We start from the raw sequence: 25,819 nt of genomic DNA, 5'->3' as shown, positions 1-25,819 counted from the left end.
CTGCCCTAATCCAACCAAGACTGAGGTGTGTGCTTTCCACTTGAACAATAAAATGGCCCACCAGGAACTGAATGTGAACTTCTGTGAACAGAGTCAAACACAACTTCAACCCCAAATACCTTGGCATAACACTGAACCGCTCCCTGGCTTACAAAAAACATGTAGAAAACGTAAGCCAAAAGCTAAAGCGTCGCAACAACATCCTGAGAAAATTGGCTGGCTCGACTTGGGGAGCTCAAGCATCCACCTTACGTACTGCCGCAATAGCCCTGGTATATCCTGCTGCCGAATATTGCTCTGCTGTCTGGCGTTCGAGCGCTCATACCAAGAAAACCGACGTCCAGTTGAACGAGTGTATGAGGATAATAACGGGTACTATTAAACCCACCCCAGTCCCTTGGCTGCATACTCTAAGCAATATCCCACCTCCACTATTGAGAAGGCAAGAAGCAGCAGCAAGAGAGTGGTCAAAAATTCATGACTCAGATTACCCACAGAATCTACCAATCCATGATGTTTTGAACGAAATGCCATCGACCCGCTTGAAGTCACTGAAGCCTATATGGGTTAATACACAAGAACATCAACCTGACACCAAGGAGCAATGGCGGCACTTTTGGAATGATTCTGGAATTAATAAACAAGGTATCCAAGATCCTACTCTGGAATTGCCGGGCGTCGACCTGAAGAGATGTTCCTGGACTCAATTAAACCGTATCAGAACGGGCCATGCAAGATGCAATGCATATAAGTACACGTGGGGTCTATGCGACTCAACAGCCTGTGACTGTGGAGCACCAGAACAGAACGTCCGCCATATTATTGAGGAATGCCCCTTAAGAAGATACGCCGGACCTGTCTCTGAGGTTATATATGTGAAACCCTCTGCTTTGGACTGGCTGTGCAATCTAGATATTGAGCTTTAAATATATGAATGAGTTTCTAGTCAGGCTTGCCAAGCTTTTAACGTGTAGTTATTTTGTCTTGACTGTTTGTACTTTATCCTTTTGTGCTACTGCTCGCTTTTTACACATGTACTATTTACGCATTGTTTTGTTTTTACATTTCGTTTACATATTGTTGCACTTATATAAAATATTGTCGCTGTATTGTCATACGCAAAATAAAATAAATAAAGTCGCAAAAGTGTTGCCGGGGCAAGATTTTGTGCACGAACTGACCTCTCGATTGTGTCCCGTGAATGTTCGATGGCGTTCCTGTCGGGCGAACTGGATGCCCAAGCCATCCGCTCTAACTGTCCCGAATGTGCTCCAAACCAGTCACTGTGTCCCAGTGACATGGTGCATAGTCACCCATAAAAATTCCGCCGTTGAATGGCTGTAAATGGTCTCCAAGTAGCCGCACATAACCATTCCCAGGCCATGATAGGTTCAGTTGGACCAGAGGACCCAGTCCAAAGGTCACACTATTATGGAGTCACCACCAGCTTGCACAGTGCCTTGTTGAAAACGTGGCTCCATGGTTTCGCGGGGTCTGCGCTACACTCGAACCCTGCCATCAGCTCTTACCAACTGAAATCGGGACTTATCTGAGCAGGCCACGATTTAGGGCCCAACCGATACGGTCACGAGCCCAGGAGAGGTGCTGCAGGCGATGTCGTACTGTTAGCAAAGGCACTCGCATTTGTCGTCTGCTTCCATATCCCATTAACGCCAAATTTCGCTCTCCTAACGGATACGTTTGTCGTACGTCCCACTTTGATCTCTGCGGTATTACACGCAGTACTGCTTGTCTGTTGTCACTGACAATTCGAAGCAAACGCAGTTGCCCTCGGTCGTTAAGTGAAGGCCGTCGGCCACAGTGTTGTCCATGGGGAGATGTAGTGCTTGAAATATGGTATTCTCGGAACAGTCTTGACACGACGGATCTCGGAATACTAAGTTCCCTAACGATTTCCGAAATGGAATGTCCCGTGCGTCTAGCTGCAACTACCATTCCGCGTTCAAAGTCTGTTAATTCCTGTTATGCGGCCATAATCACGACGGAAACCTTTTCAAAATGTTCAAATGTGTGTGAAATCTTATGGGACTTAACTGCTAAGGGCATCAGTCCCTAAGCTTACACACTACTTAACCTAAATTATCCTAAGGAGAAACACACACACCCATACCCGAGGGAGGACTCGAACCTCCGCCGGGACCAGCCGCACTGTCCATGACTGCAGCGCCCCAGACCGCACGGCTAATCCCTCGCGGCGAAGCCTTTTCAAATGAATCACGTGAGTACAAGTGACAACTCCGCCAAGGCAGTGACCTTTGATACCTTGAGTACGCGACATTACTGCCACTTGTGTATCTGCATATCGATATCCCATGACTGTAGTAATGTGACGTGGTATGAAAGAGGTAAGTACTGTTTCAAATGTAGATGCTAAGTCTTATAGGAAGGCTGTATATTGTTTAAACCTCTTACACAATAATCACAAAAAAACAGAAATTTAAAACAAATCTCAAAGAGACATGACAGGTTTATCGTTGTGCGATATTTACTAACCTGCTGCTCTCAAGCACCTTAAAATATTCTGTTTAAACCAATAGTATGATTATGTGTGCTGTTTATTGTCTGAAGTTACGATTTTGTCGCTAGCACAGCCCGCAGGGAGCCGCTATAGCGCTCCGCTGCCACTGGAGTTTCAAAACCGCTTTAAGTTTTTCGTCTCGTAAAATGTCATCTTCAAAGAACCTGAAAAACACTTATGATATAGATTTCTGTGGTGTCCCTAAAAATATCCACAATGTTTCCTTAAAATAATGAGACCAGAGGTTATGTTACTTTTTATTAACGGGTGGCAGTTTCTGGCCCTGAAAACTCTTTTAAACTTATCAGATTATAACACGAAAGCTATCGAACTCACTGGAAATAGGTACGTCGAACTTCGGAAATACCTCGCTGGGCAATGTATCTTTCCAAAGTTTGATATCTCATTGCCTCTGCTCCTCAGTCTTGCAGGAATGCTTTTGTTTCTTTTTTATCAATTGTTAACACGTACCAGATATGAGGTTTAAAGTCCATAAGTTATCTCCCCCCCCCCCCCCCCCCCCATGAACCATGGACCTTGCCGTTGGTGGGGAGGCTTGCGTGCCTCAGCGATACAGATAGCCGTACCGTAGGTACAACCACAACGGAGGGGTATCTGTTGAGAGGCCAGACAAACGTGTGGTTCCTGAAGAGGGGCAGCAGCCTTTTCAGTAGTTGCAAGGGCAACAGTCTGGATGATTGACTGATCTGGCCTTGTAACAATAACCAAAACGACCTTGCTGTGCTGGTACTGCGAACGGCTGAAAGCAAGGGGAAACTACGGCCGTAATTTTTTCCGAGGGCATGCAGCTTTACTGTATGATTAAATGATGATGGCGTCCTCTTGGGTAAAATATTCCGGAGGTAAAATAGTCCCCCATTCGGATCTCCGGGCGGGGACTACTCAAGAGGATGTCGTTATCAGGAGAAAGAAAACTGGCGTTCTACGGATCGGAGCGTGGAATGTTAGATCCCTTAATCGGGCAGGTAGGTTAGAAAATTTAAAAAGGGAAATGGATAGGTTAAAGTTAGATATTGTGGGAATTAGTGAAGTTCGGTGGCAGGAGGAACAAGACTTTTGGTCAGGTGACTACAGGGTTATAAACACAAAGTCAAATAGGGGTAATGCAGGAGTAGGTTTAATAATGAATAGGAAAATAGGAATGCGGGTAAGCTACTACAAACAGCATAGTGAACGCATTATTGTGGCCAAGATAGATACGAAGCCCACACCTACTACAGTGGTACAAGTTTATATGCCAACTAGCTCTGCAGATGACGAAGAAATTGAAGAAATGTATGATGAAATAAAAGAAATTATTCAGATAGTGAAGGGAGACGAAAATTTAATAGTCATGGGTGACTGGAATTCGAGTGTAGGAAAAGGGAGAGAAGGAAACGTAGTAGGTGAATATGGATTGGGGCTAAGAAATGAAAGAGGAAGCCGCCTGATAGAGTTTTGCACAGAGCACAACTTAATCATAGCTAACACTTGGTTTAAGAATCATGATAGAAGGTTGTATACATGGAAGAACCCTGGAGATACTAAAAGGTATCAGATAGATTATATAATGGTAAGACAGAGATTTAGGAACCAGGTTTTAAATTGTAAGACATTTCCAGGGGCAGATGTGGACTCTGACCACAATCTATTGGTTATGACCTGTAGATTAAAACTGAAGAAACTGCAAAAAGGTGGGAATTTAAGGATATGGGACCTACATAAACTGAAAGAACCAGAGGTTGCACAGAGTTTCAGGGAGAGCATAAGGGAACAATTGAAAGGAATGGGGGAAAGAAATACAGTAGAAGAAGAATGGGTAGCTCTGAGGGATGAAGTAGTGAAGGCAGCAGAGAATCAAGTAGGTAAAAAGAAGAGGGTTAGTAGAAATCCTTGGGTAACAGAAGAAATATTGAATTTAATTGAGGAAAGGAGAAAATATAAAAATGCAGTAAATGAAGCAGGCAAAAAGGAATACAAACGTCTCAAAAATGAGATCGAGAGGAAGTGCAAAATGGCTAAGCAGGCATGGCTAGAGGACAAATGTAAGGATATAAAGGCTTATCTCACTAGGGGAAAGATAGATACTGCCTACAGGAAAATTAAAGAGACCTTTGGAGATAAGAGAACCACATGTATGAACACCAAGAGCTCAAATGGAAACCCAGTTCTAAGCAAAGAAGGGAAAGCAGAAAGGTGGAAGGAGTATATAGAGAGTCTATACAAGGGCGATGCACTTGAGGACAATATTATGGAAATGGAAGAGGATGTAGATGAAGATGAAATGGGAGATACGATACTGCGTGAAGAGTTTGACAGAGCACTGAAGGACCTGAGTCGAAACAAGGCCCCCGGAGTAGACAACATTCCATTGGAACTACTGACGGCCTTGGGAGTGCCAGTCCTGACAAAACTCTACCATCTGGTGAGCAAGATGTATGAAACAGGCGAAATACCCTCAGACTTCAAGAAGAATATAATAATTCCAATCCCAAAGAAAGCAGGTGTTGAAAGATGTGAAAATTACCGAACAATCAGTTTAATAAGCCACAGCTGCAAAGTACTAACACGAATTCTTTACAGACGAATGGAAAAACTAGTAGAAGCCGACCTCGGGGAAGATCAGTTTGGATTCCGTAGAAATACTGGAACACGTGAGGCAATACTGACCTTACGACTTATCTTAGAAGAAAGCTTAAGGAAAGGCAAACCTACGTTTCTAGCATTTGTAGACCTAGAGAAAGCTTTTGACAATGTTGACTGGAATACGCTGTTTCAAATTCTAAAGGTGGCAGGGGTAAAATACAGGGAGCGAAAGGCTATTTACAACTTGTACAGAAACCAGATGGCAGTTATAAGAGGTGAGGGACATGAAAGGGAAGCAGTGGTTGGGAAGGGAGTAAGACAGGGTTGTAGCCTCTCCCCGATGTTATTCAATCTCTATATTGAGCAAGCAGTAAAGGAAACAAAAGAAAAATTTGGAGTAGGTATTAAAATCCATGGAGAAGAAATAAAAACTTTGAGGTTCACCGATGACATTGTAATTCTATCAGAGACAGCAAAGGACTTGGAAGAGCAGTTGAACGGAATGGATGGTGTCTTGAAGGGAGGATATAAGATGAACATCAACAAAAGCAAAACGAGGATAATGGAATGTAGTCGAGTTAAGTCGGGTGATGCTGAGGGTATTAGATTAGGAAATGAGACACTTAAAGTAGTAAAGGAGTTTTGCTATTTGGGGAGCAAAATAACTGATGATGGACGAAGTAGAGAGGATATAAAATGTAGACTGGCAATGGCAAGGAAAGCGTTTCTGAAGAAGAGAAATTTGTTAACATCGAGTATAGATTTAAGTGTCAGGAAGTTATTTCTGAAAGTATTTGTATGGAGTGTAGCCATGTATGGAAGTGAAACATGGACGGTAAATAGTTTGGACAAGAAGAGAATAGAAGCTTTTGAAATGTGGTGCTACAGAAGAATGCTGAAGATTTGATGGGTAGATCACATAACTAATGAGGAAGTATTGAATAGGGTTGGGGAGAAGAGAAGTTTGTGGCACAACTTGGCCAGAAGAAGGGATCGGTTGGTAGGACATGTTCTGAGGCATCAAGGGATCACCAATTTAGTATTGGAGGGCAGTGTGGAGGGTAAAAATCATAGAGGGAGACCAAGAGATGAATATACGAAGCAGATTCAGAAGTATGTAGGTTGCAGTAGGTACTGGGAGATGAAGAAGCTTGCACAGGATAGAGTAGCATGGAGAGCTGCATCAAACCAGTCTCAGGACTGAAGACCACAACAACAACAACAACAAGTTATCTCCTGCAAAAATCAAACAAAAATTCCGAAATTCACATACGCTACGTACAGGAGGCGGACAAAAATATCGAAACAGCAAAAACACAACGTATTACAATGCTCAGTACGGTGTATAGTAGCCACTGGCATTAAATGCAGTTTTCAGTCTTCTCGGAATGGATAAATGCAGACCCTGGATGGTTTTCAATAGAACCTCATGTCATTCTTCTCAGCACATACTTTCATCCGTGATGTGATTTAGAGGATGATGGTTTGCCGGTTTCTCTGTATGCAGTACAAATCTACTACTCTGAAACGCCAAAGAAACTGGTGTAGGCTTGCGTATTCAAATACAGAAATGTGTAAATAGACAGAATACAGCGCTGCGGTCTGCAGTGCCTATATAAGACAACAAGTGTATGGCGCAGTTCTTAGATCGGTTACTGCTGCTGCAGTGGCAGGTTATAAAGATCTGATTGAGTTTGAACGCGGTGTTATAGTCGGCGCACGGGCGATGGGACACAGCATCTACGAGGTGGCAATGAAGTAGGGATTTTCCCGTACGACCATTTCACGAGTGTACCGTTAATATCAGGAATCCAGTAAAACATCAAATCTCCGACATTGCTGCGGCCGGAAAAAGATCCTGCAAGAACGGGACCAACGATGACTGAAGAGAACCGTTGAGCGTGACAGAAGTGCAACCCTTCCGCAGATTGCTGCTGACCCGTCAACAAGTGTCAGCGTGTGAACCATTCAACGAAACATCATCGATTTGGCCTTTCGGAGCCGAAGGCCCACTCGTGTACCCTTTATAGTTGCACGACACAAAGCTTTACGCCTCACCTGGGCCCGTCAACACCGACAATGGACTGTTCATGACTGGAGATATGTTGGCTGGTCGGACGAGTCTCGTTTCAAATTCTATCGAGCGGATGAACATGTACGGGTACGGAGGCAACTTCATGAATCCATGGAGCCTGCATGTCAGCAGGGGACTGTTCAAGCTGGTGGAGGCTCTGTAATGGTGTGGGGCGTGTGTAGTTGGAGTGGTATGGGGCCCCTGATACGTCTAGATACGACTCTGACAGATGACGCATACGTAAACATCCTGTCTGATCACCAGCATCCATCCATGCCCATTGCGCATTCCGCCGGAATTGCTACAGAGTGGCTCCAAGAACACTCTTCTGAGGTGTACCAGTTTCTTTGGCTCTTCAGTGTATTTGTTTGAGTGTAATTATCTAAGTCGAGGCTCTGTTGTTTGAGATAATTCATATTTGTGATCACTCGAATTTGTCTGTGTACATAATTGCACTTGTATTTTCAGTGTTTTTAAACACTTTGTATTTAATCTTTTATTTTATGTCTGTTGTTTTAACAGAAATTTTCGTGTATTTATTAAAACTGTGTCGTAGATTTACATTTCTAAAGACCACGAAATGAGGCATTGCTTGTAAGGTCTAAAGGTGCCGCCTCGCAGGGGTAAGCTTGTCGATTTCCTTGCCCAGCTGTTTGCTTCAAGCCATTGTTCCTTACCGTATGATTTTGCTTAAATTACTGTCAGATTTTATTCTGAGCATTTATTAAGTTTTCGCGTACCTAATTTTATCCTACTAAATTACCTTTCTATTACTATACTTTTTTATATTATGAATATGTGGTTAAGGATAAAAATTTTAAATTTTCTACAACTATATATGTGTATATACTCCGCTAGTCACCAACAAGTAGTGTGTGACGGAGGGCACAATTCGCGCCAAAGTAATATACCCCCCCCCCCCCCCCCCCTCTGTTCCACTCGCGGATCGTGCGAGGGAAAAACGACTGTCTGAACGCCTCAGTACGAGCTCTAATTTCCCTTATCTTTGGATGGTGATCATTGCGCGATTTGAAAGTTGGTGGTAACAATGCAGAGGGGTCCAAAAAAAATTATCCACTGTTTAAAAGTCCATAACTGGCAAACTAATTGACGGACTTGTCTCATCTTTGGTAGTGTAATAGTTTATAGTTCCGGCAATCGCCACACAAGCGATGTATTGCGTTGTTTTGTTTTGTTTTGTCACATGACGGTCGCCACACAGTCAGTGTTTTGTTCTTAGTTGCACCTAGTTACTCGAGTAAACATGGCTGGCGGAAGGCTTGCATTCGATGAAAGGAAGTCAGTTTTGAAGTGGTATTTTAAGTACGAAAACATTAATGAGGTTCAACGGCAATGGGAAAATGAGTATCAAACAGAGCCACCGACACGTTTAACGATTCGTCGCATTCGAGACAAATTTGAAGCCGAAGGCTGTGTTAAAGATGTACACAAATAATGATCTGGACGACCTGTAACAGTAACAAGTCCAGCTAACTCCCGGCGTGTGTTACAACAATTCACTAGCTCACCACAGAAGTCTGTGAGACAGTGTGCCTGTGAAACTGGAGTGAGTCGCTCAAGTGTTCGGCGAATTTTGAAGACAGCAAAGTGGAAGTGCTACATTCCACGATTGCTACACGCAATGAACGAGAATGACGCAGATCGTAGAATGGAGTACTGCGAGTGGTTTACTAATATGGTGCGCAAAGATGAAGAGTTTGCAGAGACGATTGTGCGGTCTGATGAGGCACAGTTCAAACTCAATGGTACAGTAATTCGCCAGAATTGCATCTACTGGTCCACCGAAAATCCGAACGACCATGTAAACAAAGCCGTGAATTTGCCAGGAGTAAATGTGTGGTGTGGGTTTTCTTACCGGAGCTTGATAGGGCCATTCTTCTTTGACGGCACAGTTACCGGTGAGGTGTACCTTCAGAAGCTTCAGACATCCATTTTACCTGCCATCCGAGACTTGTATGAAGACGGAAGAGTTTACTTTCAACAATATGGTGCCCCAGACCACTACCACAATCGTGCTAGGGCGTATCTCGACAAAAATCTACCAGGAAGAAGGCCGTAGAGGTGCTGTGGAGTATCCAACACGTTCCCCAGACCTAACTCCTCTGGACTTTTACCTGTGGGGAACACTGGAGGACGTCGTTTATCGACAAAAGCTACGCACATTGGCTGAACTTCGAGAATCCATCGTACAGTCATGTGCAAATATCGAACTGAACACGTTGCAGTCAGTAGTTCGTGCTGCATTTCGGCGGCATCGTTTATGTGGATGTTAGTGGTGACCATTTCGAACACCTACAGCGATATCTTTAAGTTGGACTTTCAGCTACACTTCCACAAAAATTGAGACAACTCAGTCAATTAGTTTACAAGTTATGGGCTTTTAAACAGTGGATACATTTTTAGACGCCTCTGTATATGCTCTACATCGTCGGCGAAGATTGGATTTCGGCATTTATTGAGCAGACCCTTCCGTTTTGCGATTAGTCTATCTGCAAGTCTGCCCCACTTAAAACTTTCTATGAGATTTGTAACGCTCTCGCGATGGCTAAATGTACCAGTCACGAATCTTGCCGCTCTTCTTTGGACCTTCTAAACCTCTTGAATCTGACCCAACTGGTAAGGGTCCCATACAGACAAACAATACTCTAAGACTGGACGAACTAACGTATTGTAAGCAATTTCCTTTGTTGAAGGACTGCATTGCTTCAGGATTCTACCAACAAACAGCAATCTAGAGTTCGCCTTGCCCGTTACTTGTGTAATCTGATCATTCCATTTGATATCATTTCGAATGGTCACACCCAGTTACTCGACGGATGTCACCGCTTCCAAATACTGTGCGTTTATTTTGTACTCGTACATTAATGGGGATTTTCGTCTTGTTATACGCAGTGGGTTACACTTACTAATATTGAGAGAGAACTGCCAGTCATTATTTTGTGGCGGTTTAAGAGTCCTTATGCTGACCATTATTCGATATGGTGCCCATTAATATCTGCCCGACTTGTGTGGCCTGTGTTTCATCCAAGTGGCGCTTGTTGACAGCCCTAAGTAGTCTTCTGAGCCACGGCCGGATTTTCAGAGGCTTGTGTCCGCGTGGACTTGATACCGCATGCAGCGCTCCGGTGTTCACCGACTGCCTTTGAGGCTCGTCCGCGATCGCCTTAGTCCGCTGGTTCGTACTGCCTCCTAAGAGGTTTTAATGTTCTCATTTATGGAACTTTAAATAAAGCTTTACATTTCTTGTGGAATATGCTTGTATTGCACAATTTGGTGAATTGCGGCTAGCTGAGTCTCTCTTAAACAAAGCACTGTCTTAATTATTATGCTACATGACTGTTTCCAAACCATTTAACCATAATTACTGTTTGAGCATAACTTGACATTGTACTTGCCTCATGTGTGGATTACCTTACTCCGTTTGCTGTTTTGGTGCTTGATGGCATTTTAAGTAGATTTAATGCTGGTTTTTAGCAGTGTATTTGCCCTCCTGAGTGTTAAGCGCCTCTTTGATTTTAAAAGAAAATGGTCAATTAGTTTCCCGGAATTCCTTTGAAGGTTTTCTCGCCTCTTCTTAAATTCTCTTAGTCGATCGTTGCTATTGTACTTTGAGCAGTTTCTGTTTAGTAAGGAAAGAAGTTTTTAAATTTGTTTTACTGTTTTATATTTATTCTGACACTGAGTTTTGTGGCTTGTTAAAGTAAAATCATTTGTTAAAGCGGATTATTGGTGTAAGCAACTAATTAGCTTTACCCTGTCACTCATAAGTATTTGTGGTTATAGTATCAGTTTATTCATGCTGTAATGTGGTGGTTAAATAAATGTAAACAATCAAACAACAAATGGCGCTGCTTTTTTGGGTTCGCCCTTCCATGTTTTCCTTCCCCTACCCCATCCCTCCTGTGTTTAGGGATTTCAGCAATAACCACGATTGCGTCAAGTTCCGTAATGTATGTGAGGACCGCGCAGACCAATCAACGCGCGACCGTCCACTAAAAAACTGTCGGCCTCACACAGCTTCCTTAGAGCAGGGTTGCCCAAACCATATTCCGCGGAAAGTTAAAAGTACTCCGCGAAAAAGTGTTACTAAAATGGCATTTTCTCGACATTTTGATGATACTAATTACCTTTCTAATATTCTATTATGATTTCCGTGTTATTACTTATAATTTAAAATTGAAGTATTTGCTGAATACATGTTTCTCTAATTTTTTTAAATTTTATTAACCTTCAAAGCAAACAAAATGCTTCACCAGAGTACTAGAATTCTCAAAGTGTTCGGTCAGAGAAAAAATTCGGGAATCCCTGTTTTAGAGACCTGCGTTTACTCCACTGACGTTCGAAGCTATACAAACTGGCGGGCCTGGGACTACGATGACTGCACATTCTTCGAGTACTGAAATCAGTAGTTAACGTTTCATTTTAATACTACTGAGATCCATTAATGTACCATAAACTACAGCTGCTTCTGGCCACAATTATATTCCACCTCTTCATAAAATAATTGGCATAAAAAATGATTTTTCAAATCATATAAGCTTTTCGGAAACCACAGAATATTCAATAAGGATAGAAGCTGAAGGAATGAATAAAATTTTGTGCTAAGGCCGGGACTTGAACCCAGGTCTCCTGCTTAGTAGGCATATGCGTTATCCACTACATTATAAGTCAGTATGCTTCCAACAAAATGTAATTCCATCCGATCTACAGCATATTAGGAAGGAAAAAAACTTATTACTTTCCAATTTTTCACATATTAATTTTTTGTGAAAATAGTATATTTTGGGTTAATGTTACACTTGCAGTTGGCTAACTTGATCCCTATTCTTTTCCTCCGTGATTGAATAACAATTTTCACTGCTTTAAGCAAAGAAGACTGAAATTTCATGTTAAACGAGTGGCTTAGAGTGACATAACAAAAAATACAAAAATAGTTTGCTTTAAGAAAATGTTAAGCAACGTAAAAAGCAAGAAATTAATGATGCATATATTTATGGAAAATGGCTCAGCAAATATTTTTCAAAGCATTGTTAACACAAGCGTTTTTGTTGAAACGTTGGGGTTCCCAACCTCACATATAGTGGCATAGAAACATTGATGAAATTTTCCAAAATTGGAGATAATTCTGCGTACTTATATGTTGTCCTTCAAAGTGACTGTAAGAAGACCTTTCTTAACAAGTTATGAGGATTTTATTTTTCCAAACATTTCTTCCCATTTGTAGAATTAAATATTCTTCGCTATTGGCTGTTTGCAAGGTTTGCTTGTGGGCTCCATGCATTCGATCAGGGCAGCCTCGTCTTCTATTTGGTAACGGCTATAAAACAGTTCAATAAACTAGTTTTCGTAAAAACAATGTAGTTTTGCAAATTAATATTTTCTGTGGATTTGTTCCCATATTAATATCATACTTCAAGGTCGGAAATATGATTCAGGGTTACTTAATCCCAAACCCCATGAGAAAAACAGGCTCAAGCAGTCCAATTTTGTATGTTCCGTTGACAAATTTTTAAATCAATTTGCATATATGATTTCCTGTACAAAAAACATATAACTGATTACGTATAATGTTGCAAAATGGAATTTGAAAAAAATATGTATCCTCTGAAAGTGCATAAAAGTTTGAGGCAGTGAAACAATATTTCTTTCACTGTGACAAAAGAGCAAGAACAGAGCCTATAGTGTCCAGTATATGAAGTAACAAATCTGTCCATACTGAAGAATCTGCTGATAGCCATCGGAAAATCATAGTGCTAACAACCTCATCAATAACTGTTGGCTCTGGCAACAGACTGAAATTTTTTTTCGTCTTCGAGTCAACATAACCCTCAAGACTAAAGTAAACCTGGGTTATGGTACTTGTAGCAATTGCAGATCCGAGGAAATAGAAGAAAATGCAGAATATGTTTCAATACAACAATGTTTCACCTAAATTATAATTTCAGGTAAGCCACAGATAATTGGATGCCTCATTGTCTCTTGGAGGCATCTCTTTAGCGCATGAAGGTTCTTTCATACACTACTGGCCATTAAAATTGCTACACCAAGAAGAAATGCAGATAATAAACGGGTATTTATTGGCAAATATATTATACTAGAACTGACATGTGATTACATTTTCACGCAATTTCGGTGCATAGATCCTGAGAAATCAGTACCCAGAATAACCACCTCTAGCCGTAATAACGGCCTTGATACGCCTGGCCATTGATTCAAACAGAGCTTGGATGGCGTGTACAGGTACAGCTGCCAATTGCAGCCTCAACACGACACGACAGTTCATCAAGAGTAGTGACTGGCGTATTGTGACGAGCCAGTTGCTCGGCCACCATTGACCAGACGTTTTCAGTTGGTGAGAGATCTGGAGAATGTGCTCGCCAGTGCAGCAGTCGAAAATTTTCTGTATCCAGAAAGGCCCGTACAGGACCTGCAACATGCGGTCGCGCATTATCCTGTTGAAATGTCGGGTTTTGCAGGGATCGAATGAAGGGTAGAGCCACGGGTAGTTACACATCTGAAATGTAACATCCACTGTTCAAAGTGTAACAAATGGCACCCCATACCATCACGGCGGGTGATACGCCAGTATGGTGATGACGAATACACGCTTCCAATGAGCGTTCACCGCGATGTCGCCAAACACAGATGCGACCATCATGATGCTGTAAATAGAACCTGGATTCATCCAAAAAATGACGTTTTGCCATTCGTGCACCCAGGATTGTCGTTGAGTACACCATCGCAGGCGCTGCTGTCGGTGGTGCACCGTCTAGGGTAACCGCAGTCATGGTCTCCGAGCTGATAGTCCATGCTCCTCCAAACGTCGTCGAACTGTTCGTGCAGATGGTTGTTGTCTTGCAAACGTCCTCATCTGTTGACTCAGGGATCGCGGCCTGGCTGCACGATACGTTACAGCCCTGAGGATAAGATGCCTGTCATCTCCACTGCTAGTGATACGAGGCCGTTGGGATTTAGCACGGCGTTCCGTATTACCCTCCCGAACCCACCGATTCCATATTCTGCTAACAGTCATTGGATCTCGACCAACGCGAGCAGCAATGTGGCGATACGATAAACCGCAATCGCGATAGGCTACAACCCGATCTTTATCAAAGTCGGAAACGTGATGGTACGCATTTCTCCTCCTTACACGAGGGATCACAACAACGTTTCAAAAGGCAACGCCGGTCAACTGCTGTTTGTGTATGAGAAATCGGTTGGAAACTTTCCTCATGTCAGCACGTTGTAGGTATCGCCACCGGCGCCAGTCTCTTGTGAATGTTCTGAAAAGCTAATCATTTGCATATCATAGCATCTTCTTTCTGTCGGTTAAATTTCGCGTCTATAGCACGTCATCTTCGTAGTGTAGCAATTTTAATGCCCAGTAGTGTAAACATGCATTTCTAATTGATTTTGTTTTGGAGTAGAAGTGAAGGTTACAAGATGAAACTGGTGTATAAACAGTATGCACGACACATTTCTTTGATGATGAAGTTGCTATGAAACTGAAATTTGGTTGGTTCAAATGGCTCTGAGCACTATGGGACTTAACATCTGTGGTCATCAGTCCCCTAGAACTCAGAACTACTTAAACCTAACTAACCTAAGGACATCACACACATCCATGCCCGAGGCAGGAGTCGAACCTGCAACCGTAGCGGTCACGCGGTTCCAGACTGAAGCGCCTAGAACCGCACGGCCACACCGGTCGGCAAACTGAAATTTCCAACTGTGTTCTCACGTCTGTTGTCGGCCGCGGAGTGTATAGTGACGAAGGGCGGGTCGGGACCACTGCACTCTATGGTGAACCAGCTGAGGTCGGCGCTGAAGGTGGCGCTGGCGCGCAGGCAGGGGTTCTTCTCTGGACTCTTGAGCCTGCAGCTGAGACAGCGGGGCTCGCCACCCTCCTCCACGGCGTACACCTGCCTTCTGGACGGCTGACCCTCCTCTGTGGCCTGGTAGTACCTGAGGGGCACACGACGGCAATTAGGACCCCAGCAACACGTGTCCTCGACGCACCCTACACGTGCTCAACCGGATTTAAATAAAGAAATTGTAAGACTAATAAAAAACGGGAGAAAAATCCAAGTTGGACGTAGCCTTGGGATGAGCACTGGAGAAATAACCAAAAATGCTTCTGAATGGAGATCACTTGGAAGAAACCGGACAAAAGACCACGACAGCAGCCCGTAGACGACTTGGGAGAAATTGGGTGCGACAGAGATGGATGGGGTAGGATGAAGGAAAATTGATGAAGTGACTAAGACCCACAACGGTTTGTTATACGTGATGGACTGCCCCATAACTGTCAGTGTTATGTTATGCAATCTTGATTTTGTGAATGTCATACAGATGATACCATCCCCCACAACCCTGTACCTATCAGTGATCAGCTGGCTTTCACGTCTCCATGTCTCACTGATACAGAAAATCGTAGAGGGGATAGGCAAAATAATGTGAACATTGGTAGTAGCCTATCCCCTACGTTATTCAATCTGTATATTGAGCAAGCAGTAAATGAAAAAAAGGAAAATTTGGAGTAGGAATTAAGATCTATGAAAAAGAAATAAAAACTATGAGGTTCGCCGATGACATTGTAATTCTGTCAGAGACAGCAAAGGACCTGGAAGAGCACCTGAACGGAATGGACAGTGTCTTGATAGGAGGATATAAGATGAACATCAACAAAAGCAAAACGATGATAATGGAATGTAGTCGAATTAAATCAGGTGATACTGCGGGAATTAGATTAGGAAATGAGACACTTAAAGTAGAAAATGAGTTTTGCTATTTGGGGAACAAAATAACTGATGATGGTCGAAGTAGAGAGGATACAAAATACAGACTGGCAATGACAAGGAAAGCGTTTCTGAAGAAGAGAAATTTGTTAACATCGAGTACAGATTTAAGTGTCAGGAAGTCGTTTCTGAAAGTATTTGTATGGAGTATGGCCATTTATGGAAGTGAAACATGGACGATAAATAGTTTAGACAAGAGGAGAATAGAAGCTTTCGAAATGTGGGGCTACAGAAGAATGCTGAAGATTAGATGGGTAGATCACATAACTAATGAGGAGGTATTGAATAGAATTGGAGAGAAGAGAAATTTGTGGTGCATCTTGAGGGTAAAAATCGTAGAGGGAGACCAAGAGATGAATACACTTAACAGATTCAGAAGGATGTAGGTTACAGTAGGTTGTGGGAGATGAAGAAGCTTGCACAGGATATAGTAGCATGGATAGCTGCATCAAACCAGTCTCTGGACTGAAGACCACAACAACAACAGTGGTAGTAATGAGATGGTTGTGTTTGACGGTCAACAACGCAGGTAAGGCACGTGTCGCGCTGGACTGTGCGTGTTCAGTACGGACTAGGCATCAGTGCAGGTTGTTTACGAGGAGCGCACACTTCATATTTGCATATAGAGGCCAAGGTCGATGTGCAATGAAATACCTAACAGAGTTCCAAAGAGAGGGCAGATTGAGGGGACCCGAGTAGCTGGAGTATCAGTAACCAAGACAGTCAACTTATTGAATGTTTCGAGAGCAACTGTTTCAACAGTCATGATAACATACACAAAACATGGAAAGACATAATCGTCTAAAAGTAATAGTGGGCGCAAAACAAAACTACATGACAGAAATCGTCGTACACTGACACGAACTGTGTCAAAACAACACAAAACTACGGCGGATAAAGTGACTGCAGAGCTCAATAGTCATCTTCGAGACCCCTTACCTACTTGTATTCTCCGTCGACAACTCCATAAAGCGAACATTCTTGGATGAATTGCTACATCAAAATCATTAATGGCAACAACGAACGCAGAGAAGCGTAGAACATGATGTCAGCAGCATAAATCCTGCACGGCTGATCAGTGGAGAGACGTCATACGGTTCGACGAGTCAACGTTTTCGTTATTTCCAACATCGGGCCGGGTTTACGTCTGAAGAACCCCAAAAGAAGCCTACAGTCCTCATAGCTTGCTTCCAACGGCTAAGCATCGAGGTGGAAGTGAGATGGTGTCGGTACCCATGTCAGGGCATTCTGGTGGTCCCATCATTACTCTAAAAGGCCGTGTCACAGCCAACGTTTAAGTGAACATTTTAGGTGATCGCGCTAGGATGCCGCCGCTGCTCGGCGAGTGGAGTCTGGCCTACAGCCACACTGAAAAGGCCAACGCCCTCGCCGACTCCTTCGAGAAGCAGTTTCAAGCGGCAGAACCCCAGGATGAAGAAAATGGAGAGGTAGTCCGTCGTCAACTGGCTGTCTTACTCAATGCTGAGGGTGACCCAGAGGACGAACCCACACTTTTCGCCCCCGAGGACGTGGCAAAAGTAATTAGGTCCCTCCCCACAAAAAAGGCGCCAGGACACGACAGTGTCACCAATAGCTAGTTAAAAACCTCCCACCCTCGGCGATCACACACCTCGCGAACGTCTTCAACGAGATTACTCGTTGCCGCGAGTTACCAGCTTGCTGGAAACACGCGGGAGTGGTCGCGATACACAAAGCAGGGAATGACCCTCTATTCCCGCGGCACTACAGGCCGATCAGCCTCTTGCCAACTCTCAGCAAGATCTATGAGCGCCTCCTGCTAAAACCCATTCAGGAACATATTAGCAGAGAGCAACTTCTGCCGGATTTCCAATTCGGATTCCGGCAGAGCCACTCTGCCTCACAACAGATCATGAGAGTGGTTGAAGCAGCCACAGAGGGCTTCAACCATAGAGGCTACTGCGGGATAGTGTTACTAGAATTAGCCAAAGCCTTCGACTCTGTATGGCATAGAGAGCTACTATACAAGTTATACACGCAAGGGTTCCCCGGGAGCATCGTTGAGCAGATCACAAGCTATCTCACGAATAGGACTTTCTCTGTCAAAGTAGAAACCGCCACCTCCACCAAAAGGTGTATTCGTGCTGGGGTTCCACAGGGATCGGTCCTGGGGCCAGTTTCTACACTGCGGACACACCAACGGCCCCCCTGGTGCGCACAGCGCAGTATGCAGACAACACAGCCTTCTACACACGAAATGCGAACAAGGGCCTGGTCATCCGTAGGCTACAAAGGGCTTTATATGACACAGAAACTTGGGCCCGTCGCTGGCGCATTACCATCAATTCTGAAAAGACGTAGGCTATGCTGATCACCCGGAGGCTCGGATGGCGCGGACCTCCTCAACGCCCCTCCCCCCCCCCTCCCTCACCATCACCTAAACGGAACCAAACTCCCCTGGCGCAGAACCGCCAAGTTGGCGTAACCTTGGACTCTCGTCTTACGTGGAAACGTCACATACACGAGGTCCACAGGAAGGTCTATGACAGAATGTCCATCCTATACCCAATCCTCAACCCTTCCCTGCCCTGATACGGCCAGTAATGGAGTATGCATGCCCTGTCTGGGAATACGCGGCGAAGCACAAACTCTAGAGGCTGCAGAACCGCGCCCTCAGGAGGTTACTGCACCTACTCCACATATTCCCTATTGACGATCTGCATGCCACTGCTGAAATCCCACTCCTAAAAGAGCGCTTCCAAGATCTGGCAAGGACCTTCTACGAAAGCTTTTCCAGACCAGGAAACATCCCCATCCAGTCCCTAGGTCGGTATGACATGTCCCGTGACAAGCACAAACGCCCAATGACGATCTTCGACGACTAAGTCTAAGAGAAAAATCCTTATATCCAATTCCTGATCCCCTTCCCTCCCCCATAATATCAATCATCTCGCCAACCCCAGGCAAGTATCAGACACATGCAGAACAATCATCACATCACACAGACAACCAAAAACCACAGAAATAAACACACACACACACACACACACACACACACGTACAAAGTGGAGTAAAAGCCGCAAGGCTACAAACTCCCCCAAACACATCCCCAAAGAGGGGAAAGTATCAGATGAGAGTGAGAGTGATATCCCGACAGACCGCTGCTGGACTCGCTGCAGTTAACTTCCTCGCTGTCGCTGTTGTACGTCGCAGACATGGCTGGACATGGCAAGGGAGGCGAAGCCAAGGGGAAGTCAAGATCTCGCCTTCTCGCCGTCCTACTGGAGCACCTGGCCGATGGAGTGAGAACTGGAAAGAAGAGCGAGAAGAAGATGAAGACGCAACAGTGCTACAAATGCCAACAGCTTCGCCATGTGGCAAAGTCCTGCAACAATACGGTCGCATGCATGAAGTGTGCGAAGGCACATGATACACGCGACGCGAGATGCTGCTTGAAGTGCGTCAAACGCTGCGGCGCACACGCTGCAAACTATCGTCGTTGCAGCTACATAAAGAATTGGAGCAAGCTGAAACGGAATAAGAAGACTGAGGCCGCTAAACCTGGGGAAGTGGCCGAACAAGACAAGGCGGCCGGCCCGCCCCCATATCCAAGAAGGTGAAGCGGGCCGCGCCGCCGCGAAGAAGACGACTACGGTAGTTTCCGCGAATCGCTAAGAAAGCCACGGACGAAGCCGTTGCCGCCCTACAGGCGGAATTGGAAGAGGAGCGCCGTCAGGTGTGGCAACTGACGGAGGCCTTGACTCTTGCTATTCGCAGAGAAGAGGCGCCGACCACCATTAGGAAGGGGGTAGATGCAGAAACTCAGACGACCGCCTCTCTGGCCGACGCGGAAACGCAGGTTGCTGCAGGGGTTGTCGAGGAAATGGAGGAGGTGGTACAGCAGCCGGAAGAAGAGGACGACGAAGAGGCAGCACAAGTCGCTACTGTCACTGCTATGGTCCGAGAGGAGGCTGCCAAACATGGCAAACATGACCACCTGCCGCTGCCGGACAACCCGCAAGCGGCTAAGCTGGTGATGGACATTCTAGCGGAGTCGCTGCGAGATGATACATACCCGTACCTCTACCATCCATACCCTTTTAACCCTCCCGCTGTTCCCAGACCCCCTCCCCCTCTTCCCCACTAACCATATGACTTTGGTTGGGTAGCTGCAAACCTGCACAACGTCGTATCTAAAAATGACCTAGCTCTGATTAATTCCCACCCGGTCTTCACGCCCTGGGATAGGCAATGCATCATAGATGTGGTGCCAAGAGCCAGGACCAAGAAGAAACATCGCTAGATCTACTAGCACATACAAGTTATTTTATCCTGCCTTGCTCGGGCAAGTCCAGTTTTTCCTTTGTCCCAGTTATAACTTTCAATCTACTATTTTGGAGTAAATGTCATAGGACAAAGACCCCTATTTTTTAGGCAACCTCAGGGAGGCTGTCATTCATAGTGAGCAAGGAGAGAGTGATATCCCGACACTTCTCCTGAAGCTGATGGAGACGCATTCCATCGAAAAAGTTGCGACGGCGCTACTTGGCTGACAACCCGTGACGTGGAGAGAAATTTTAAGGAAAAGCTAGCAGCCTCAGACACTATAAATATAAGATGTCTGGAGGAACAGGTAGAGGAGAGACGCAAAAAAAATAGAATTTTCTGTAGGTTACCTTCTAGGAGAGGCTTCAGAATGTGGTACAGTAAATGTAGAGAATTTTTCGTCTTGGGCAGACTTTCAGAAAAAGTTTAAGGAGAAATATTGGTCAACAAGTGCCCAAGAGAAGTTAATATCTGATTTATGGGACCCAAAGTATTACAACCATACATGAGGTACGATGAGAAGATATTTTGACCGGCAATTAAAAAGAGCAAAATATTTATAAACCAATGGAGGAAGAGGAATTCGTAAGGATTTTGATAAGGCGATTACCCACTTACGCTAGGAAAGACATATTATGTAGCGGGTGGAAAACGGTAGAAGAGTTGTTATCTTTTGTAGACGCACTTGATGCAATAAATAAGGACTGAAATGAGAATTTGCATCAAAATAAGAATAAAAACTACAGAAGGAATAATAATAACATTAATAATAGTATATTTCAAAAGACATGAGACGAATTTGGCTGGAGAACACCGGGGTAATCAGAGTAGGGGTATTGAAAATCATCAAAAAAGACACCCACCTTCGAATATAGGCCCAGTAAATACACAGGAGTTTGTACCTGGTAATAACAGAGTACAAAATAGAAACGTCATACCTAGGTTTGGTAACCAGCCGGTGATTACAAATAATGAGGAAAACGTCGGGCGATCTGGATCCAGATCCGGGGCCCAGGTCGTGGAAATACATTAGAAGGCCTACCTTATAATAAGTATGCTTGCTTTACACATAAAGTACCAACTAAAGAATGGTTACTAGAAGAACCCGGCGTAGCTACAGTTAATCCACAACCGATTATAGTTGGAAAGATAGAAGATTTCGAAGTCGACGTATTTATTGATTCTGGTAGTGAAGCTTCACTTATTTCTAGTAGATTGCTTAATACATTAAGAACTAAACATAACTTACGACTATTACCAGTTACCGGAGTAGATATAACTGGAACTAAAAATAAGGTTGTAAAATACGAAATCCGAGTAAATCGTAACATCGGTTATATTACGTTACAGCAAACACTTCTGGTAGTAGAAAATATTAATAGAGAAGTGTTATTTGGCTTAGATTGACTGTCAGAGTTTAACGTCATATTGAATTTTGAAGAGAGCTGTCTTTATTTTGGATTCAGTGATGATAAATGTTGTGTGAAGTTTCTAGCAGACAGTTATATTGATAAACAAACGACTGAACACCACCGTTTACTATTAAACGCGACAGCTCAATTGTCACCAGAGATGGAAGACGTAAGTCATGCACAAGAATCTAAGACCTAAGAACACTTCTGCAGACAAATTCTCCAAATCTGGAATATATCAGTTAACCTGCACTTCATGCCAATCGATCTACATAGGCCAAACATGCAGAAATTTCAAAACGAGGTACGGTACTCCGAACACCTCAGAGCCCTAAGAAGTGATAGTACACACTCCATTTTTGCAGACCATCTAATACAAGAAAACCACCACCCAAAAAACATGGAGACTGATCTGAAGATCCTCAGAGAAAGCAACAGTCTCTACCAAAAACTCACAATAGAGTAGAACTACCACATACAAAAAGCAATAATACAGGGAAAGAGAGTCCTGAATGAAAATACAACACTGTGCAACAAAACACTGTTTGGAACACTCAATGAACTATACAAAAATGACTCCTCACAAAAAATACAAAAAAACTTCTGTTTTCTTGGTTCTCAACCCACCTCTCTCTCTCTCTCTCTCTCTCTCTCTCTCTCACACACACACACACACACACACACACACACACACACACACACACACACATTCAAATTCAGCGCCATAACGAACACAAGACCAATGATGAACAAATGAGCAATGACAATAACATGACAGCTCTCAAACAGTGTGTATCAGAAGTGTCTGTGCAGATCACATTTCGCCACATTTTGTGTACGTGCATGTGAGGTGAAGTAGTGAGCGGAAATTTGTGATAAACTGAGTGAAAGCAATGCAAAACAGCAACTGATTGAGACACCAACCAGGGACACGAAACGGGACGGAAAATGTAAGTACAGAAACGTTCATAACCTCTGCCCTGGAAACAGCTCTACACAAATACGTAATAATTTTCTTCATGGCTAGTTTGCAGATGACATGCTGTCAAAAAATCGACGAAAACGAGCACTTAAATCGATGTATAGTAATACAGTTCAGTCAGCGATGTAATTTTAAGGTGAGTGTCCAAACAAAACTAAGTAAATTGCAAATTTTGTATTTCTTAAGCCTACAGCAGTTAAATTATTACAAATGTAATATTGTAGTTTTCATTAATAAAATTTGGCCCACAAAAGATGACACATTGGTGTCGAAACATGTCTGGTAAAATATAAAAAATAAACTAATTGTGTTTGCATAAGGCTGATTTCCAAAACCACCCAGTTTTTTGGGTCCAAAGAGCTTACAACTTTCATGTTTGGGTCCCAAATACACCGTAATCCGTAAACACTAACAATGGCAATAAATGAACAACGTGTGTTTTTTTATTGTCGCAGTAAAAATCTTTACGTATTTTGTTAAATAATTCACATTATTTAGAAGTGGAAATTAAGTCGCGTGGCACTTAATTTGTAAGTCCATTATGGCTTTCACTAAGTGGGTCCCAATATCGAACCACAGTCGTGTTTTGGCGCCCAATGTGCTACACAAAACGAATTGTTTGGCTTCTCCTTATGCTGACGAAGCTTTGTAGGTACTTCAGATACTGAACAAGGCATGTAGGGTTCTATGAATATTGAAGAGACATCCTACCTGTATGTATCAACGCAAAGGACAAAGGTCAATTTGCATTCAAATATTACTTTGCTCTCTTAAAGTATTATAGTGGCCAAGAAAGACATCAAAAACAACACCCGCCACAGCAGTACAAGTTCATATGCCTAACAGATTCACACATGATGGAGAGATTGAACGAATGTATGATGAAATTAAATAAATTATTCAGATAGTTAAGGGAGACGAAAATTTATGTGTAGAATGGGACACGAGTTGAATAATAGAAGAAGGATAAGACGGAAAAAGTAGTAGGAGAGCATGGACTGTGGCAAAGGACTTTAAGAGAAAACTTCCTGGCATAATTATGCGCAGAGCACAATTTCATCAGTACCAATACTTGGTTTAGCAATCATGAAAAATTGTTGTATACGTGGAAGACACATGGAGTAACCGAAAACAGATTACATAATCAAAGGAAGAGATTTTCTAATCAGATTTAAAATTGCAGAACACTTCCACGGATACATATGGACTCTGGTCATAATTTACTAATTACAAACTGTAGATTTAAGCTGAATAAACTACAGAAATGTAGGAAATTAAGGAAATGCAACCCTGATAAATTGAAAGAGCCAGGGGTTGTGTTGAGGGTTTCAAAGAGAGCATTAGGCAGTGATTTACTGCAACATGGGAAAGGAAGACAGTAGAAGACGAATGGGTAGCTTTGAGACATGAAATGGTGAGGACAGCGAAGTATCATATAGACAAAAAGATGAGGCCCAGTAGGAATCCTTGGGTAACACACGAGATATTAAATAAAACTGGCAAAAGGAGCAAATGTAAAAACGCAGCAACTGAAGGAAGAAGAAGTGAATACAAACTTGAGATTGACAAAGAAATGACAGAAATGGCTAAATATGAATGGCTAGAGGACAAATGCAAAGCTGTAGAGACATGTATGAATAGGGGAAAAAACTAATTCCGCCCTTAGGAAAATTAAAGAGACCTTCGAGGGAAAAATACCTGTCTGAACATTAAGAAGTGAACTGATAAGTACTGAGCAAAGTAGGCCAGGCTGGAAGGTGGAAAGAGTATAGAGAAGAGCAATATAAGACAGGCGAAGTTGAAGACGTAAGTATAGAAAGAGAAGAGGTAGAGGATGAAGATGCGATGGCTGAGATTCGTAATGCATTAATAAGAGAATAATTTGACACACTACTAAAAGACATAAGTCCCCATCACTACACCGCATTCGCGCACCATTATTGAGATTCATGGGAGAGCGATATACGAGAAAACTATTCTATCTGGTATGCAAGATATTTGAGATTCCTGAAATATCATCAGACCTGAAGAAGGAAGAAACAGTTATAATTCCAAACAAAGGAGGTGCTCACACGTGTGAATATTATCGAACCATTGTCATGTTGACACGATTTACTTGCAGAAGAATGGGAGGAGGTGCTAGAAGCCCACACGAAAATTTTGTGTCTCGGGGAAACGTAGGAGCACTAGAGGCAATACCGATCCTCTACTTACCTTAGAAGACAGGTCGAAGAGAGGCAAATGCACGAATATGCTATTTGTAGAGTGAGAGAAAGCTTTCTAACATGCCGATTGAAATACAGTATTTGACATTCTTAAGGAAGCGCGGATGAGCTACAGCAAGCGAAAAGTCATGTACAACTTGTATAGAAACCAGACTGCAATTACAGGAGTAGAAGAGCCTCGCGGGGAATCAGTAGTTGTGAAAGGAGCAAGACAGGTCTTTTAGCCTCTCCAGGGTATTATTCATTGTAAAGTGTATGGGAAAGATGAAGAAACTTGGAATGGAAATTAAAGTTTCGCCTGATCCCCTGACACAATATGGGTATCGTCCAAACCTGTTGCTGCTTTCAAGACAATTACTTGCGCTCAGCGGTGTACTTACACTGTACCATTCCCATCCCACGCGTACAAGTCGGTCACTGTCAGTTCTCCAGAGGTGATGGCCTTTATGGAGTTCCCAGTCACTTTGACGACGTGAGGGAAGCTGCCCGCATCTCCCTGCGGCTGCCATGCTACGGTCAGAAAAGACGAAGGGCTTCCGTATCTGAAGAGCACCGTCTGCTGGTCCAACCAACCGCCTTTCTGCTCCAATTTCAGGCCCTGGAACATGACAATACATCATCATAATCATAATATAGAACTAACTAAGACCAGAATCAGTGTCCGCGTGGAGGAGGAGGCTATAGCTGAAAGCTGGGACTGGTTATACACATCTGAGATGGATACATTCCAAGTAACATTACGAAATAGAAACCGATTAAACAAATTCGTTAAACCTGGTCAAAGCGTCAGTCCCCGTGCTATGTATTGGAATTCACATCGCTTAGTGTCCAAGTAATGATGCCTTAGGGCATAAGGGCATAGGAATAACAGTATATG

General features: G+C 43.4%; 1 protein-coding gene across 1 annotated transcript in view; it reads right to left on the bottom strand.

The window, feature by feature from the left end:
• Positions 1-25,819, bottom strand: part of LOC124616585 (venom dipeptidyl peptidase 4-like) — a 256,248-nt gene that overhangs the window by 77,148 nt on the left and 153,281 nt on the right. The window contains exons 10-11 of the mRNA XM_047144906.1: positions 25,323-25,540; positions 14,962-15,185 (exon numbers count right to left, since the gene is read on the bottom strand). Of these exons, the coding sequence (XP_047000862.1) occupies positions 14,962-15,185; positions 25,323-25,540 (442 nt within the window). The remainder of the gene's footprint in view (positions 1-14,961; positions 15,186-25,322; positions 25,541-25,819) is intronic.

Source organism: Schistocerca americana, chromosome 5 (assembly GCF_021461395.2).
Source record: "Schistocerca americana isolate TAMUIC-IGC-003095 chromosome 5, iqSchAmer2.1, whole genome shotgun sequence".
NCBI lineage: Eukaryota > Metazoa > Arthropoda > Insecta > Orthoptera > Acrididae > Schistocerca > Schistocerca americana.
The sequence above is the reverse complement of the archived record's forward strand: the minus strand, read 5'-3'. Positions and strand labels throughout refer to the sequence as shown.